Source organism: Alternaria ventricosa, assembly GCF_023758065.1.
Source record: "Alternaria ventricosa strain BMP 2768 chromosome Unknown scaffold_5, whole genome shotgun sequence".
Lineage (NCBI taxonomy): Eukaryota > Fungi > Ascomycota > Dothideomycetes > Pleosporales > Pleosporaceae > Alternaria > Alternaria ventricosa.
The window spans coordinates 1591616-1610757 of record NW_026055685.1 but is presented as its reverse complement, the minus strand read 5'-3'; the positions used below and the strand labels follow the sequence as shown (position 1 = coordinate 1610757).

Sequence of the window (19142 nt, the reverse complement as noted above, 5' to 3'; positions counted from 1 at the left end):
CTCGCCAGTTTCTCGCGATGCAAGACGACGCAAGACGACCGCGCCTTGCCCTGGTGGTACTAGGACTGCAGCTTCTGCGCGCGAGGCGTCCGCGGAGCATTCATGGGTTGCACGCGGGTGAGGCTTCAAACCAATAGCCACAGGCCGCTAAGCTGCCTTTGTCCGGCTAAAGTGTCAGTGCAGATGAGCCTGACCCAGCGGGCCTCTCAGCCGTCCCCTCTCATAGCCGCGTGCCCTCAGCTCTCCCCATTCTTCACATATCCATCGCCGACTCTTGCACCCTCTCTGCAATTGCGGCTCCCGACGACCGGTGCTGTTCTCGCTGTGCATTCTGTCTCGGAGCATCTTTTTGAGCATACTCGACTTGGCACCATCTTAGCCAGCCTCGCCGTCGCGTCTCCCAAGCTTTCTGCTTTCTGGCCCCCAGCACCCGGCCCTCTGCACCACCCAGCCATCGACCGCAGCACCGCAAAGACATCCATCTCTGCGCATCCCCCACTGCACTGCTCCTCTGCTCGACTTGTCGCTTTGCGCATCATTTTTGGTTGATTTTCCACGTCTCCATCGGTAAGTTTCCCCAGCGAGTCTCGCCCGCGCCTGTGGGATGCCGACAGTTTGGGCACGCGTCAGCCAGCGATGCGGCGTTGGCCCTGCGGCGCCCACGAGTCTGTCGGAATGGCATTGTCAAACACATGTGCTGACCACTCCAGATTGTCTGCTACCGTGGTTCACTCCAGCGTAGCTGTTGTTCTAGCTCGTTCAAACTACCCATTGTGTGGTTGCTGATGTAAGTGTTCCCTATGGGTGGGTGCCGCGAGGCAGTCCCTGGCGTCGACTCACCCCAACTCCACGACGACTCCGCATACTGACTCGCTGCAGACAAGACACATCGCACTCATGATGTCCAACATTGCTGTCAGCCACGAAAACAAGAGCCAATTCGTCCGCACCACCAAGGATGGCCGCACTATTCGCTACAATCTGCAGGTAATCCAGCAGCCCGAACGCGCGCGTGCATGTGGTAGCGGCGCAAAGTCGAGTGCCGATCGCCGCCCCGTGGACCCTCCCCCGATTGTTGAGCTTCGCATCTACGAGAACGACCAGGACATCACCTTCGCCTACAATGCAAGTTTCTTCCTCCATGCCAGTCTCGAAAATGCGCGCGCCATCGCACATGGACGCACCCAGTCCTCGGCAGGCCCCAGCTTTCCTGTCCTGACCGGCACCCCCGTTGCGGGCATGGCCTACCTCGAGCGCCCTACGCCTGCTGGCTACTTCATCTTTCCCGACCTCTCCGTCCGCCACGAGGGCAAGTACCGCCTGAGTTTCGCTCTCTTTGAAAACTTGGCTGAGGTCAAGGACCTGGACCCTGGTGACCCAGAAGTCATCTTCGACGGCAACCACTTTGTGTCCCACCGTGCTGAGGTTAGATCCTCGCCATTCACCGTCTTCTCGGCGAAGAAGTTCCCTGGTCTGTCTGAGAGCACTGCCCTGAGTCGCCAGGTTGCCGAGCAGGGCTGCCGTGTTCGTATCCGTCGCGATGTTAGGATGAGGCGCCGCGAGAACAAGTCATCCAAGGAATGGGACGAGTACGATGAGGAAGGTGGTGGCTACGACCGCGCGAGAGGAACAGCGACCCCCGAAAACTACGGCCAGCCACCAAACGCCCCTCTCGATGACCGTCCACGGTCCGTCTCCAACGCCAGCAATCCGTCGCTGGCACCACCCCGCCGTCCAAGCATGGAGGAGATGGCACATGGCTACCCTGCCAGCAACGGCTATCAGCAGCAGATGCCACCGCCGCAGAACCCCACGTACACGCAAATGCCTTCGTATGCATCGAGCCAGCAACACCAATACTCCCAGCAGTACTCCGCTCCTCAGACGCCTTCCATGATGCAACCTCCCCAGCATTCTACTGCATACTCGCAACACCCGCAACATGCCCAGCACGCCCAACACAGCAGCTACTCGAGTCAGCAGCAACCTCAGCCCACAATGCCATCAACCCAGCAATACAATTACTCCAACTACCAGCAGCCGGCGCACTACGACCAGGTTCCTCCTTCTCGTCAGGAACACGTGGCCGCCGAGTACGCTCAGCCAGTTGACTACCGACGTTCGTCTGTGACCCAATCGTCGCCTCAGCAGTACTCCGCGCCCAGCCATGCAGTGCAATCCTACAGCTCCATGGATCAGTACAATCGGCCACAGCAAATGAGCCAGCCTCTGCAACCCCTGCAGCCTCTACACACCTCACCACAGGCATATGCTTCGTCTGCTCCTAGTGCTGTGCACACTCCCAGCCACCAGCCGCTGCCATCTTTGAGGCCCATCGTCGCCGAAAAGCTGGAGCCCGTCTCGCCTTCTTACCAGTCGCCGCCCGGTACTGTTTCAGCTACCATGTCGGTTAACTCCGACGGGTCCAGCCAGAACTATGCGCTGCCCAAGTTCAACGCCCAGGCACAGGGTCTTCCGCCCATGTCGGCTGGGTCAAGTAACAAACGTTCCTTCTCCAGCACATTCGACTCTCGCCACTTGAACGAACGCATGGTCTCTGGCAGCAGGCCACAACCATCTGGTGCTGGGTACAGCTACGATCCTGCCGACTCTCCGGATATGGAGGAGCCAATGGACCGAGCGGCCATGAGCTACCGGCGTGCGGACGGGACACAACGGCAACGTCATGTACCCGCAGTCGGCCATTGAGTTGTTCTCTGCTGACGGCCGCGTAGCTCTGATAAGACCGGCCCCCAGCATGTACGTTGCATAAGGATCTGTTGTAGGAGTACGGCGTTATGTGTGCTGTTACGGATCTAATGTGCTCTGATCATCTATACCCCCGAGTACGACGAAAGCGCGATCTCGCCACGGCAGTCTTTCCTATCTTGTTTCCAAGCCCTGTCTTTCTATGCTTTATTACACATACGTCAGCTATTAAGCTGCACACTACCGTTTCTTTTCACTGTTACACAAAACATACTACCCACATACCCCACATCAAGGCAAAACGCCCTCTGTTTCCTTTCAATCTATTATTCCTACCTTGTACTTTGTTTGAATGTGCTTTACGGAACACGTGGCTCAGCAAATTGAGAGCTCTGACATTTCCTTCCATTGGTTAATGGGACTGTGACTTTACCCTCCACAGCTTCATGTCGCCGTCCGGATAATCGGATCGGATAGTATACGCATGAGCATGCGACCTGGGAGGCTGCTTGTCATTTGCATAGATTCCGTAGGCTCAATCATGGCACAAAGTGTGCTGTTGAACTTTACTTCTGGTCCCCTTGCGTGAGCAATACATGCAGTTGGTGCGCTCCAAGTCCATTCCACGGAACGGCTACACCTCGCGTTGTCTAGTCAGCCTCCAGAGTACCCCTCCATCTACCCCGCGTCCCAATACAGATCAACACAATCACGCAATTTGCCAGCGTCCTACCAGAACACGCGCCATGCATCCGACGAGTACAATATGACTGTCTCTTACACATAATAGGCAACGTAGAGCTTGAAGCTTTTCGCATTATGCCGCAAAGAAGACCGGCTTACCTAAAGCTAGCCTGTGATGGTATGGTACGAGTGTGACAGGCCTCAAGCACACTTCCCGCGATGGGAAGCTACGAAGGTGCGCCCGCGGGCTCTGGTTACAAGTGTGATCCACACCCGCGTGGGCAGAAATGACGTGACGGACGCGACTTTTGGCACAATTGATCCTCTGGTTCTCCCCTCTTTTCACCTTCCTCTCCTCAATTCCCAATTTTCTTGAGAACATTTGGCACTCTACCACCAGATCATATCGCCGTTGTGCATAGTTGTTGAATTGTAAAGCAACATGGCTGAGGAACTATCCAAAAACTTCGAGACGCTGCAATTGCACGCTGGTGAGCGCTTTCTAGCTTCTCCTCAAGTGCATGTACTAATACAACATCTCCAGGCCATGAGCCAGACTCGGCGACAAACTCTCGTGCCGTACCCATCTACGCGACCAGTGTAAGTCGTGGAACAAAGTGGGACTCCAATAACAATCATGCTAATACAGACAGTCTTACACGTTCAATGACAGCGCTCATGGCGCAAGGCTCTTCGGACTCAAGGAGTTCGGCAATATCTACAGTCGTATAATGAACCCCACGGTCGATGTCCTCGAGAAACGTATCGCGGCACTAGAGGGCGGTGTTGCAGCCCTAGCAACAGCGTCTGGCCAGTCCGCCCAATTCATCGCCATAGCTGCGCTAGCACATGCTGGAGACAACATCATTGCAACTTCGAACTTGTACGGAGGCACATATAACCAGCTTAAGGTCTTCTTCCCGCGTCTGGGAGTGCAGACTAAGTTCGTCAACGGTGATAAGCCGGATGACTTTAAGGCTGCGATTGATGAGAAGACTAAGGCCATCTACGTGAGTTTGTGCATACATTTGCCCACAACCTGGCTAATTTCGCAAAGCTTGAGAGTATTGGCAACCCGAGGTACAACGTGCCCGACTTTGAGAAGATCATAGCAATTGCGCACGAGGCTGGTGTTCCAGTCATTGTCGACAACACATTCGGCGCTGGAGGATATTTCTGCAGACCCATTGACTTTGGTGCCGACATTGTGGTGCACTCTGCTACAAAGTGGATTGGCGGTAAGGCTCACTTCATTCCTGGAAAGAAAGTATACTGAATACGACGACAGGCCACGGAACGACGATCGGTGGTATTATTGTCGACAGCGGAAAGTTCGACTGGGGTAAGCATGGCAAGCGCTTCCCTCAGATGGTCGAGCCATCAGACGGCTACCACGGGCTGAAGTTCTGGGAGACTTTTGGAGCCATTACATTCATCATCCGAGCGCGCGTTGAGATCCTGCGAGACCTAGGCGCAGCACTGAACCCCTTCGCCGCCCAACAGCTCATCCTTGGTGTCGAAACCCTTTCCCTACGATGCGAGCGACACGCATACAATGCACTTAAACTGGCGAAGTGGCTTGAGAGTAACAAGAACGTGAGCTGGGTATCGTACCCAGGTCTCGAGAGCCACCAATCGCACGAGCTAGCGAAGAAGTACCTACCGCGTGGTTTCGGAGGCGTACTGTCATTCGGTGTAACAGGAGGTGGTGAAGCAGGCAGCCAAGTTGTAGACAACTTCAAGCTCATCTCCAACGTGGCGAACGTTGGCGATTCCAAGACGCTGGCTATCCATCCTTGGACGACGACGCACGAGCAGTTGAGTGACGAGGAGAAGATCAGTTCGGGTGTTACTGAGGTAAGTAAACCTTGCTCATGGAGTCGAAGTGATGGCTTGCTGACAGATTATAGGATCTCATTCGCATTTCGGTTGGCACAGAACATATCGACGACATCATTGCCGACTTTGAGCAGTCTTTCAAGAAGTCGGCAACGAAACCGGCTGAGAAGGGTCAGCCTGAGAATGCGACAAAAACAGGTGGCGGTGAGCCCTCTGCGTCCTTGTCGGGTGCTACATAGGATGCAGTACTGAGACTGTTGCTCTAGAAACGCGAGTAGCGATTCCGAGATTGTAATGCGATGAATACTTAATGGCAACCGCGGCATATGGTGGCTGATAGGCCAGATGTCTGGTACCTACACTACCTGTTATCTATTGCGCAGCGTGAACTCTCTCCGTGGTGTCCTCGTACGAAGTCGTTACATGTCTCTTCTAACTCCTGGCAGCGCACACGCAGCATCTCAAGCCGAGGCATCTTCCCTACCGGCGGGCTCCAGTACCGAGACCGGTCGGCCAATCAGCATGGAGCCGTCTACGTGGTCGCGAAGCAAGGATGGTTACCCCAGGATCTGATCTCGACAACATGTGAAAGCCACATATCTGGCACATGACGCATCTGCGCATCCAGACACTCTCGTCATCCTATGCGCACCAGCCCTCTCGCTCAGCGGTACACCCAAAGGCAGCGCGGCGCCCCATCTCGTTCCCCACAAACAGATGCCAACAGGCGCATGCTCCGGAGTCTGGAGAAGAGCGGGATGCCCAGACATCGGGGTTTCAGCTGCATCCAGCGCACCTGACCGGTAGCTTTCGGTGCAGGAACTTGGCTCCAGTTTTCATCTTGGTTGCAATTGGACGGGCGCGCGACATGACGACTTTGCCGAGGCACGTTTTGCGCCGCCATGGGAAATTGTGGAGTTTCTGGCTTAGTCCCGTATGATTACAACCCTTGCCTTTAGGGTTCGTTGCGCCTGATTCCCATCTTCCACTGCTGAGTTTGAGCGCGTTGCCCTTTCTCGAGACGTGCTGCATCTTCTCTTTACTGTTAGCCATAGCTGAGGAGAACGTGGGAGTCCGGGCGTGAAGCTATAGGTATGTGAGGTCATCTGCCATGTCGCAGCTGGAAGCTAGAAGCTTGGGGCTGTCCCGGGCACGCCGACCTCGCCCATGCGCGGCGTGTTTACCAAGAGCTCTGCTGACGTTTAATATAGAGTAGACTGTCTGTCATCACCTCGCTGGTATCACCTTTACACGTTACACGAAGCCGTCCTCGACCGAAGCGGAAAGAGCGACCACTCGAAACTGACCTAGCCGAACACACACATACGCAACGATGTTCGGATCCATAGACCCTCAGTTGGACCGCGCGGAGGAGCTCCACGGCCCTCCGGCGAAAGGACAGCCATACAGCGTGGCGTTGCCAGGCTCAGAGGCTGAGGGAAGGAGCGCCATCTACAGGCATTGGAGGTTTACGGACAGGCCTCTGCTGGATCACCTGGTCCCTGAGATCAGGACACCCCACGAGGCATTCGAGAACTCGGTCGCCAAATGGCCCAAGAACAAGTGTCTGGGCCACCGCCCCTACGACACCGCTACCAAGACCTTCGGTCCCTACGTCTGGGAAGACTACGAGACAGTCGCCAAGCGGAGAACGAACTTTGGCGCCGGCCTGGTACATCTGCACAAACAAGCTGGCGTTACCGCGCCAAAGTACGGTATTGGACTGTGGTGTCAGAACAGGCCGGAATGGCAGATCACGGATCTGGCGTGCATGTCGCAAGGACTCTACACCGTTTCCATCTACGACACGTTAGGCCCAGACACGACCGAATACATCATCAACCACTCTGAGCTGGCTTGCGTAGTTGCTGGAGTGAACCACGTTACGGCGCTGTTGAAGCTGAAACCTCGACTGCCTTCGCTAAAGATCATCGTGGTCCTCGACCCGCTTTCCGCTGGCGAGCTTCCAGGAGAGTCCAAGGGCGACATTCTGAATTCGCTTGCGAGCGAACAAGGTGTGACAATCCACTATATCAAGGATGTGGAAGCTTTGGGCGAGAGGCAACCGATCCCGATGAACCCTCCTACACCTGAGGACATTGTCACTATCAACTACACATCTGGCACCACAGGAAACCCCAAGGGCGTCGTTCTGTCTCACAAGAACGCGCATGCCGGAACATGCACATCCATGGTTATCATGGGTAGCAGTCCTAACGAGGTCATCTGCTCTTTCTTGCCCCTGGCACATATTTACCAGCGGCTGGGAGAACACAGTGGGCTGGCAACTGGTGCTGCTATTGGTTACTTCCATGGAAACATCGCAGAGCTAGTAGATGACTTGCAGATGCTGCGACCGACCATCTTTTCTGGTGTACCCAGGCTGTACAACCGCTTCGGAGCTAAGATCAAGGAAGCGACCATCCAAGCCACTGGCGTCAAGGGAGCACTATCCCGACACGTGGTATCAACCAAGCTGGCGGCTCTCAACGACAAGCAAAACCCTACCAACAAGCACATGCTCTACGACCGTATCTGGGCTAAGAAGGTTTCTGCTGGTCTTGGACTGGATCGCGCAAAGGTACTTGTTAGTGGCTCTGCGCCCATTGATCCCAGTCTGCATCAATTCCTCCGCATCGTCTTCGGAACCAACTTCACACAAGGATACGGTCTTACCGAGACTTACGCCGTTGCACTCGTCCAGCACGAGGGCGACTTCTCCGCTGGCAACTGCGGTGGTGTTGGACCGAACACAGAGTGCGCTCTGCTCGACGTGCCTGACATGGAGTACATGTCCACCGACAAGCCTCACCCTCGTGGTGAGCTGCTGATCCGCTCTGCATCGCAGTTCAAGGAGTACTTCCGCAATGAGGAGGAGACTGCCAAGGCGATCGACGCCGATGGTTGGTTCCACACCGGTGACATTTGCTCCGTCGACGAACTCGGTCGCTTCAAGATCATCGACCGCAGGAAGAACGTTCTCAAGCTCGCGCAGGGTGAGTACATCTCGCCCGAGCGGATCGAGAACGTATACCTTGCAAACTGCAGCTACCTCGCTTCTGGCTACGTCCATGGCGACTCGCATCAGTCCTTCCTCGTGGCCATCTTCGGTGTCGCGCCAGACATCTTCCAACAATTCGCATCCAAGGTGCTCGGTGAGAAGATCCCAGAAGGCGACATCGCGAAGTTGAAGGAGGCCTGCAAGAACAAGAAGGTCGAACAGGCAGTGCTCAAGGAGCTGGAAAAGGTGGGACGAAAGAACAAGTTCAACAGCTACGAGCGCGTGAGGGCTGTGCGGTTGTTTGTTGACCCTTGGACCATCGAAAACCAACTTTTGACCCCAACGTAAGTTCAACTCGACGATACCAGGTGGACATTTCACTAACACTACACAGATTGAAGTTGAAGCGCCCGCAGACCGTCAAAGCTTTCAGGAAGGAACTGGACGACTGCTACGAAGAGGCACTGGCCGAGGAGTCGCAGGCCAAGGCGAAGTTGTAGAGAGTGGAACTGCATGTTTGGCGTCTGGCGGCCGTACGAGGATACCTAGACAGTGATTGCATGGTTGCTTTCCTAGCGCGCGGGTACCTGGGCACCCTGTGCGATTCATGGTACCATGGAACTGCATATAGATCGGTCGATTGAGTGTACAGTAGCGGTAATACTACAAACTGAACATGTTCATCCGACCGCTGTGGAGATTTCCCGGCTGATGCGCTGGTGAAGGGATGAAGATTGCAAGCGGTGAACGATAGTAGACAACGTGTCACGGGCCGTGGTGGAGAGTAGCGAGCAATGAGTGGGTGCCAAGTCACGCATTGACAGGGTCCTCCTCACCTCGGAAGCCGTAGCCAGTAATTGTCGTGTCCGACGCTGCAACCAGCGATGCAACTTCTCGACTAATTTCTGCACAAAACAAACACTCACGCTCCTCCGCTCTACACCCTCGACCCTTCTCCGCCTTATTGCCGCCTCGCTGCTTCCTCGAGGCGCGCTCCCTTATCTCCACCACCTCACTGTATCTTAGCGCCGTGAGCACCCCAGACGGATGCCCATTACACGCGCAACGGCTCTGGCCATGAGCGACGACGCCGCCGATGAGTCGACACAGCCGCGCGCGTCGCGCTTCAAGGAACACACAAACACCAACGGCAGCATACGACCGCCGCCGGACGAGCTATGGAAAGACATCGGCATCGAAGAGCTGATCGAGCAGTTCAACGAGGAGAACTCGAAGCCGCCGACGTCGAGAAAGAGCTCTGCGAACCGCATGCCCCGCCTGGTCAAGTCGGCTTCTTCTAGGGCTGCTTCTGGTAGCGGGACCCCTACGGAATCCAGCTTTAGCACAAGCGTCCAGGCATCGGCAACCGCGCCGACAGAGACAACATATGCCCGCCTCCAGCGCGCGTTCGCTTCCATGTTCGGCAGTGTTCTGGGCAAGCGCAAAGCTGGGAACACAGACGCGGAGCGAGAGAAGGACCAGCACCAGCAACTACTCGACCAGCGCAAGAGGGATGCCGAAATCGCCTATCATGAAGCGAAGGACCTGGGCCTTCTCCCTCAACCAAAGGTCTTCGTACGACCTGCTATGAGGTCGCGGCAGTTTGGTACACCATCCCAGCCTGTTGCGGCTGAGAAGATGCAGCTTGGCTTGACCGCAGCCATGGCCGAGGCAGCGACCCCCATCCGTACACCGCGAACGCCGACCCTCCGCCACACGCCCAGCAAGAAGGACCTGCACAAGCAGAAGAAGCTCACGAAACGCGTCTCTGACCTCGAGTACAAGCTCGCCTCTGCGAAGAAGGAGCTCCAGACCGTCCTCTACAACGACATACCGCCCGTCCCACGCATCCCCGACTTCGCACCACCCACCCCCGACGTCACCCCGAGCGAAAACGAAGACCCATCACGAAACACAACCCCCGTCGAAGTTGAGCCACCCGCCAGCATCGGCAAGATCGTAAAGAAGCGCAAAGCCACCCTCCACGACTCGGACGGCGAGTACAAACCCATACCCACCGACTCCGAAGGCGACATTGACATGCTCTCTGCTGCATCCGCCTCTGAAGCCGAGGTGTCGGAGCGCACCACCGAGCGCAGTATAAAACGCGTCAAGAGCACAGCGAGCAAGAAGAGCCCTGGCAGACGGTCCAGTTCGAGGCTCACAAAGAGGTTCTCGAGGAGTAATCTGAAGAGCGAAGAGCCTGTGCGTGTTGTGCCTGATGGTAGGGACGTCCCTGATGTGCCTAGTATACCGCGTGAGATGGAGGGCAAGGGCAAGAAGGTCAAGGTTGGGGATGATGGATTTGGAGGGTTGGGCCATGAGATCTTTTGACTAGAAGATTGATGATATGTTTGGAACATGTTGAAAAGCTTGCTTTACCTGAGGAGACTATTGGGCGTTGTCGCATCATCAGCCTGGGAATATCTTGCATAAGCACATGGAGTGTGCGGGAAAGGCGTTTGCTGGGATGTCCGCCCTCATCCCTTTCATCTTTTCTGGTCCTTTTCCTTTCCCTTTTTGTCATTTTCCATTTACATCATCAGCGTTCCCTCTCGACTACTCGCACTGTGTGCGGGACTGGAGTTGCTATACTTCTTGTATTTGTCTTGGTCAGAGAATTTGGTCTTTTCCCCCATTAATGTCTGGAGCATTTTGTATAGGTATTGTCTATGCATGAAAGCGACGAAATTACGACTTAATAGCATACAATGGCATAATATCTATTCTTGAACGGACTGGTGTTGGGGGTGTCAAGACTTGGAATTCGAAGTGTCGACTCGCATCTGGGAAGCTGTCTTCTGAGACCGAGATTGATAGCTTGCGACATTCGCCTGGTACGGGCCCATGTCTTGGTGCTCTAGACCATTACGCTGTTGTAGTTCTTTGTCGCCTTGCAAGACATGCTCAGACATACTCAGACACGTGTCTCTAGACATCAAAAGTCTCAGACCGACTACGGCCAAGAGCGATATATCTACCTTACCAGAGGCTCACATGCAAAGATGTACACACTAGCAAGACACCAGAACACAACAAGAAGACACTCAAAAGGTCATCCAACCAAAGAAACGGCTACCAGAAACCATGCCTTACCACCCCGACTCAACATCCCGCGCCCTCTTCATAAGACACCACATCCACACTCCTATCACCCTGCAAGAAGTTCTCTGCTCTATATGTCGCCAGCGTTGCACCGATCGCCACCAAGTCGTTCAGATCACCGCACATCCGGAATGTCAATGCGTGTTTGGCGAGACGTGTCTGCTGCAGTGGTTGGGATCTGGAAGCGCGGCGAGTGGGACTTGTCCGAGTTGTAAGGCTGTGCTATTCAATAGGGGGGTTGACGATGATGATGATGAGGAAAGCGATGGAGATGAATATGAGGATGAGGATAGTGAAGAAGATGAGGACGAGACAGAAGAAGATGTACGCGGACGACAACCAACAAGACAGGAAAAGGGGCATCGCCCTCGTCGTCGTAGAACCCCTTCGTCCTCACCCTCATCATCACGACCGTCGTCAGTAGCTTTTTCTGCTGACGAATCCGGTACACCACCACCTCGCACTTTCCACCGCCGTCGCCGCTCACCCTCTCCATCTCCATCTCCATCCCCATCCCCATCAACCACCTCGCACACCCTCTCCGCCCCAACCTCACCCACTCTTAACCTCCCCCTCGCAATCGACACCCTAGTCACCGACCTCTGGGCCGGAACCTGGGATCTCGTAACAGAAAGCTGGTCGTTGACCCCAAACGACGCTTCGCGCTCACGCAGTATATCCCGCGCGCAACTCATCATGCTGGTACGTGATGTCAATCCTTTTGAGGAGGAGTTGGATAACGCAGTGGTTGAGCATCTTGTTGTGAGGGCGAGGAAGATGGTGGTGAAGCATCGGCGGAATGGGGAGTATGAGGATGGAGGGGAGTTGAGAGCCGAGAGGGAGGATGTTAGGTTGGCGGTTGAGTATGGGGTGTAGATGGTCCGCGGGTGCGGGCAGGTATGGAGTATATATTGGTCCGCGGGTGTGTTTGCTTTTGGGTGTGTTGGTTCGTTCTATATGGTCTAGATCATGTGTGTAGATTCATAGAGTTTGCTTTTGTTTGTGGTCGTTCGTGGAACATGATCTAGATCTTGTCTGTAATACCTTGAAGTTTGCTTTTTTTTGATATGTCGTGTTCTGAGCGCGTTTTGACATGTGAATTTGATGGAAGTATGTTAATCGGTCCTACAGCGACACAACAAACTCATCTCTTTCGCAAACATGCAGCTTATCGGCCTGTCTGTATACTGCAACTCGATAACAAACGCACCAAACCTCACATTACACTGCGCCTATCAACTTCAATGCTTCCAAATACCCTGCACAAACGCCCGATTGACCCCGCAGAACCACGGCGGCTACTCCCATTTCCGAACCACGGACATGCGGGTCATCCGGTTGTGGCAGTCACGCCAGCCAATCGCAAACGAGGGATATAGTTCCGCTCCACCATTTCTTTCCCTGCCCCTGCTGCGTGCGCCGCGATTCGGCCCCACGTCATCGATAGGCCCAGTCTAGAAACGACAATGGGCATTGTTTGGCAGCCTGGCAGGCCTATATAGTCAAGGTGGGTCTGGGACTTTCTGACGTGCGTGCTTGCATGTTGTCCACCACTCCCGAGCGATAACTACTTACGGATTTTCATGTACGAACATAAACCCGAGAATATGGCCGACGAGAAGAAAGAACAGGTTAAGCGTGTTCCGGCGGAGAAGAAGGATCAGGCTGAGCGTGTGGCTGCGGAGAACGGCATGTGAGTTTTGGTCGCTGTGAAGTCGAGATGCGATGAGTTGCTAATGGATGAGTAGTGCTAATCCTTCGGGTGCGATGATTGCGGCTTTTGCGCCCATGTATCTCGCTGCCATACCTCTTACGTACGTCTTCTCTGGCTCTCGAAGCCCTTCGTCATACCGGACTGGAACTGACTGGGCAAATAGCTCCTTCCTCACAAAACCGAACAGCGTCACTCAGTCGCTGGTTCACGCGCTTATCAAGTTGATTCCAGGAGTTACTGTACGTCTTCTATTCTTTATCCTGATATCGTACTGATAGCAACATCCAGACTACAGCAATAACTTCCGGACGCGCAATCCCCGCCCTCTCAGCTCTATACATATTCTGGACCTTCGGCGCATCGGGCGCGCTCTCCGCAGCAGGACAGGCCATGGGACGGGAAGAAGGTCTTGACCTGGAACATTCGAGGAAGCATATCCACAAGCTCGACGGGCTGCCACTGAGGCTGAGGAGTGCGCATTATGCGCTTATGGAGAACTTCCCTGGTAAGCCTGCATTTCTCGCAGTGCCCTCTATCGGTAAAGATTGTCGCTAACGTGGACGTGATTGCAGGCTTCGCCCTTGCTGCCGCGCTGGCGCAGGTCCTTGCGCCCCGAGATGTACAGATCGTGAACCTGCTCGGCTACCATGTCATCGCCAAGTTGCTTGTGCATTACCCGTCTTATCTGAGCAACGTGGCTTTGCCGAGGACGGCTGCGCATGTCACTGCTACGGCTGCTTTGATCAACATTTGCTGGAGGTTGGCTGCTGTCAACTAGAATGGAAGGAAATTTTGAAGTCGTATTGATCAAGTTGAGACTACTATCTGAAACAATCCAAGACGTGTCCATGGCTAACATCCTATCTATGCAATGAAGCTCATCTTGCTACTAGTACCGCTCATGTACTTGTATTCCCTCTCATAGTAGTTCTGATCAACCACATCCTCTTCACCGAGGAGATCCTCACCTGCGAGAGCCTTGTCGTGCAGGACCATGGTTGCAACCTTCGACTCTCCCAGACCCTTCTTACTGGCTACCTTGCGGATCTCTTGCAGAATACGATCAGAGAGCCGTTGATGCATGGGGTCGTCAGGAGCATCGTCGCCGCCTGGGCCTGCCTTGGAAGAGCCACCATCGCTCTCAAACGGCTCGAAGTAAGCAACGACCGTTTCCAGCTCAGAGAAGTTTGCCAAAACCTCGGCGTAGGCGGCAAAACGGTTGTCGAAGCCGGTGATCTGCGCTCCGGTAACGCCATGTATCTTGCCACCGAAGCCGTCATGCTTCCATGGTAGTCCAAACATGAGGTGTCGAAATCCCAGCCGCTTGAGGTTGGGACGGATAGCCAAGATTTTCTTCAGCATACCTACGTTGAGAGAGTTCGCTCCAAAGCTTAGATCACATGACTCCAGATCAGAATGGCTGGCGATCATCCGAGCCAAGTCCGGCTGCCAAGGGTTGAGCGAGACCACTTTGAGGTCTTTCAGGGTCGAGAATGAAGCGAGAAACGCCTCAAGACCGTTGGGATCATCGTCCCAAAGCTCTTCAGCGTAGTCCCAGTTCTGCACGTCCAGCTTCTGAAGACTGACGTCACTAGCCATGAAGTGCTTGAGGAAGCGGGGTAGCAGCTGGCAGTCATCTAGTTCGAGCCAGCGGATGCTGGAGAAGTTGATGCATGTGTAAGTATCCTGGGGGAAACCGTGGCCAAAGTCGAAGTGACCGAGGCGCAGATGCGTGATGTTGAAGCAGCGGATGGCGGGGGGTGGCGCAGGAGCCATGTTGAAGATGTTTGCACAGTCATGTTCGGGCCATCGCATCGACCATGATACTGATTCGAAACCTTGTGCGGTCGGGAACCCAAAGGCGCCGAGAACTCTTTTGAACATGTTCACTGACGTGCCTGTCTCTGTATTGCGGTGTGACATAGCCTTGTACCCGCTACCGTGCACCATGAGTGCCTCTTTGCTTTTTCTTCGGGTAGGCTGGAACGTATAGTCGACCGAAGAGTCCATCATACGGTGTGGCTGCGGGATAGAGTCACAAGCCCATGGAAGATGCAGCTCTTTGAGGTTCTCCTTCAGTGGCGTGTCGGCATCGAACAGGGTCTGGAGATAGACGTCGACCTTGCGAGTGACGGAGACGTGACAAAGTCGAAGCTCCTCCAACGGCACATCGCGGAGTTCCATGAGGAACTCAGCCAGAATGTATCCAACTTCTTTATCATTCGAAGCAGAGAGACTCAGTGTTTGAGTCTGGTAAAGTTTCATCTTGTCCAGGGTACATGGCAGATAGGTATCCGCCATGAAGCTAGCATCCTGACACGGGCTTTGGTCGATGTCGATGGCGACGTGTTCGTAGAGTAATCGGTCGGCGTGGTCCTGAAGAGATCTGCAGACGAGACTGACGTCGTACAAATGTTGTCTACCCTTCACTCCATAGCGAACCTGTATGATTTAGCAGTGCTCTTCTTTGTTTGGCTAAAGCATCTGAAAATTAAAAGTGCTTTACTTACATGCACCATCACTTCGTCTAACAACTCTGCTGGAAGCTTGAGTAGGCCTTGAGGTCCATTGGTCGGCGTAGTAGAGACGGGTATAGCAACGGGCGCGGGGACGGGTGTAGCTACAGGCGCGGGGACGAATGTAGCTACGGGCGCGGGATCGTTCAATTTTGGTTTCTTTGAGACCACATCCTCTGGCTCCGATGAAGAGCAGGAGCGAGGACGCTTCGGCGGAGCTTGACTTGGGATCGCTGGGTCTTCGTGCGCTGTCATATCGGGGTCTGGACTGTCGCCTTGGGCTTCTGCGGATGTAGGTGTCTCATCCTCAAGACCAATGGACGTTTGAGGGCGCTCCAATTGGGCCTCATCGCCGTGCTGTGTCATCTTGCCAATGATCTCTGTCGGCCTGAGCGACAGTCGGAAGTAAGATCCAAGAAGTCGGGAGGTGAGAGGGAGGTGAGAGAGTCAAGTGAGAGAGAAATCTAAGACTGTGTCAACACCGCGACCGTTTGCAATATTGCGTCACCCTCTCAACGCGCGCTAGCGCGCACAGTCACCCACACACCCGATACAAATACCGCTTGTCTCCCCCGTTTCCTCTCTTTACTTTCTACCGCTTCGCATCTCCAAGGTCAACCACACTCCTCGACCCGCTACTCAACCGCGCCACCCGATCGCGCTACATCGTAAGTGACCCACCTACCCATCTGTTCTACTAAACGTGCAATAGCCGCCTGGAGATACCCTCCAGCCACATCACTTCGCTCACCGGGTGGAAGCGTCGAGTCGGCATAATAGCCACCAAAAGGCTCAACTTGTGTGGGGGGGACCTCATGCCAATCCACAGAAGCTTTCAACAGTTTCGCCAGTGCGAGTTGATCTACGAACGATGGTGAGCGACGGAGACGATACGGAGATCTCTAGAGGTCTACTTGGAGGCTCGCTGGTGCCTTTGAGGACGGTCGAAAACCCAGCACCCGTTCTACCCTTACCCCAACATCCGGCATTCAACATAACCGGGAGGGAAACGCAGAACACCTTTTTTTCATTGACACGATTGCTTTACGCCGTCGATCGAGGAAGAAGCAACATAGTGACATTCAAATTACAAGACCGCTGATTCACAAGTCTTTGGACCGGAGATGGCGAGAAAGACAAAAGGCGGGGTGACTTGAGTATCTCGAAATCATCAACACCGCTGAACATAGAAGACTGAGCTTAGAGTGAGCGCGAGGCCTTGATCTGAGGAAGAGAGACAACGCGTACATGACTTCCAGGAGGGAGCGCGCGGTCGTGAAACTGGTGCACTCGTTGCGATCGTGTTCACGTCCATAAAAACCTAGCTACGAGCGACTGAGACATGACTTGCAGCTCCCAAGTTGAGCTTCGCGTGACGACAAACCCTCCCCGTCGCGCTCACAATCGCGCACCAGCAGCGAAGCGGAGCAGGTCACTTGTTGGACTCGCGTTTCTCGTGAACATGGACGCAAAGTGACAAAGAACAAGCATAGGTAGGTAGGATTACGCAGTGAAAGTATTTGACATGAAAAGATGATTGGAGAATGAGAAAAATGCGCCGGAAACCGAGTTTGATGGCTGTTCTACGCGACCATATGTCCTGCATAGCGAGGTCGTCTCGACAAATTCGGTGTCAAGTATCAATCATGAGCTTTGGGGTTGATGAGATTCGTGTTCGTGGCGTGAAGGAACAAGTGGGAGATGTTGTCATGCTGGAGTTTCCTGGCTGACGTCATGTCCCCACACTACCTAGGTAGCCTGATCGGGCTCCTTCCGGCCGGCCAAGGTTTGCGCTGAAGACGGCAGTACCCTATCACCTATTCGCGCACCCTTGAAGGTTCTCAGTATTAGTAAACTTCCGTTATTGCATAGAGTGGAGTGAGCGGTCATACAGATGAAGTGAGTTGTAGATCTCAAAAGACCTCGAGAGTTTAACGGCATCGCGTTCTACGACTACCTCCTCACTCCTCGCAGCTCGCCAGACGTGGACTTGCCATTCGTGGAAATTCATTCAGATGAGCGAGGATGACCCTCTTCTTCCACTGAAGACTTACCTTCACCGTGATCGATACGGGCCGGGATCAGCCACTTTCCACGGAGTTGATGGAACGGTTGCGACGCGCAAATCAGGCCCTTGATCGCCTAACGAATCCATGGATCAGACCGCGTACATCGAGACCCACACAGCAGATCGTCAGTCAGTCCCGGATTTCCGTATCATCAGCAAGAGAGCAGACAGCTTTCATTCAGCGCTGAAGGCAGGTTGGAATTTGCCGTGCTCAGCGCACCATACCGTCAGTCTGCGGTTAGAAACACGCATCGACGCCGCATCGAGCGAGGAGGATGAGGAGGATGATGCGCATATGATGCGCAACCTATCTCACATTCTATTCCGTTACGACAGGAATCATGCAACTGAACAATCAATACTGACTGTTGCTTGGTCCTGGGAAGAGGCGGACGTACGAGTCGACCCCATTCGAGACACTACCGCGCGTGTCCGACGAACCAAAGGTGTTCGATTTGAAGAGCGGAATGTGCAAAAGGCTGTGCGAGCAGCATTGGAAGCACGTCCGAACATGCAGCCCATAAAAGACTTGTGCGCTGCAATTTCGGAGCTCCAGAAACCACAGCGCGAAGTTTGTTTTTCTTTGCTTGCTAGCGAGATCGCGAAGCAAAAGTATGGTGTGCACATATACCCAACGAAACAGATGCCTCTCGACCCTGATACATGGTCGATTTCTTCGCTGCACATGAGCTTGAACGACACAACTTTCGCTCGTCGCGATCGCTTGAAATTGGCAGTCACACTTGCTTCGAGTGTTTTGCAGCTTCATGAGACCCCATGGCTTGACCAGTGCTGGGGTAAGGACAGTATCTTCTTCGTGAAGCAACCCGGAATGACTATGTACGACCAGCCTTTTGTGTCATGGGACTTCAGTCGTACTACACCACCTGCGGAAGCTGGAATGCCCAAGTCAATGAATCACATCATTCGTAATCAGCCTTTATACGCGCTTGGTGTCGCGTTGATAGAGCTCTGGTATGGCAAGCCTCTTCAAGAACTTTGGAAGGATGAGGATGGGCCTTTTGATACCGGTGTACGACAAGTCGATATCCTGACTGAATGGAATACCGCGAATCGACTTGTAGACGATCTATACAGCGAAGCTGGTCGCAGATATGGCGATGCTGTCCGGCGATGCATCCGCTGTGATTTCGATCGAAGAGCCAATAGTCTGGATGACATTCAGTTCCAGCGAGACGTATACCACGGCGTAGTATCGCAGTTGAAAAGAGAACTACGAGTATTTGTTTTAGCACGAGTCATACTCAGCTTGAACTTCCGTCGTCATCTTCAACCAAGAGCATAAGCGTCGCTATCGATGAAAAAGGTTTTGACTGTTTCCCACTTTAACCGAAAGCGAGCATGACCACCAGCGAGTTATATATTACCCTGTCAATCACTTTGAGTGCCAGATCCGGGTTGACGCAAGCTGGACAGTCGCATGTTCGGTTACGCTTCCACAGAGGCGGTAGCGTAGCGAAAGAAGACTATGCAAAAGCTCGTATG

General features: G+C 54.0%; 6 protein-coding genes across 6 annotated transcripts; 5 read left to right on the top strand and 1 right to left on the bottom strand.

Annotated features, from left to right (window-relative positions):
• Nucleotides 1-800: 800 nt before the first annotated feature.
• Nucleotides 801-2709, top strand: VEL1 (velum formation- protein; the record flags this gene model as incomplete). The annotated part of the gene is made up of 2 exons (XM_049341839.1): nt 801-821; nt 880-2709. 2 exons carry the CDS (start codon nt 801-803, stop codon nt 2707-2709), a joined length of 1851 nt encoding a protein of 616 aa, XP_049201344.1.
• A 1126-nt stretch (nt 2710-3835) lies between these two features.
• Nucleotides 3836-5471, top strand: J4E93_003908 (uncharacterized protein; the record flags this gene model as incomplete). The annotated part of the gene is made up of 6 exons (XM_049341838.1): nt 3836-3884; nt 3938-3993; nt 4047-4403; nt 4451-4631; nt 4682-5250; nt 5304-5471. 6 exons carry the CDS (start codon nt 3836-3838, stop codon nt 5469-5471), a joined length of 1380 nt encoding a protein of 459 aa, XP_049201343.1.
• A 1094-nt stretch (nt 5472-6565) lies between these two features.
• J4E93_003907 (uncharacterized protein) lies at nt 6566-8733 on the top strand (the record flags this gene model as incomplete). The annotated part of the gene is made up of 2 exons (XM_049341837.1): nt 6566-8577; nt 8628-8733. 2 exons carry the CDS (start codon nt 6566-6568, stop codon nt 8731-8733), a joined length of 2118 nt encoding a protein of 705 aa, XP_049201342.1.
• A 547-nt stretch (nt 8734-9280) lies between these two features.
• On the top strand, nt 9281-10567 carry J4E93_003906 (uncharacterized protein; the record flags this gene model as incomplete). The annotated part of the gene is made up of 1 exon (XM_049341836.1): nt 9281-10567. The coding sequence occupies one exon, from the start codon at nt 9281-9283 to the stop codon at nt 10565-10567; it is 1287 nt and encodes a 428-aa protein (XP_049201341.1).
• A 2378-nt stretch (nt 10568-12945) lies between these two features.
• J4E93_003905 (uncharacterized protein) lies at nt 12946-13830 on the top strand (the record flags this gene model as incomplete). The annotated part of the gene is made up of 5 exons (XM_049341835.1): nt 12946-13031; nt 13087-13152; nt 13216-13291; nt 13341-13557; nt 13625-13830. The coding sequence occupies 5 exons, from the start codon at nt 12946-12948 to the stop codon at nt 13828-13830; spliced, it is 651 nt and encodes a 216-aa protein (XP_049201340.1).
• Nucleotides 13831-13916: 86 nt separating this feature from the next.
• J4E93_003904 (uncharacterized protein) lies at nt 13917-15934 on the bottom strand (the record flags this gene model as incomplete). The annotated part of the gene is made up of 2 exons (XM_049341834.1): nt 13917-15494; nt 15563-15934. 2 exons carry the CDS (start codon nt 15932-15934, stop codon nt 13917-13919), a joined length of 1950 nt encoding a protein of 649 aa, XP_049201339.1.
• Nucleotides 15935-19142: the final 3208 nt, after the last annotated feature.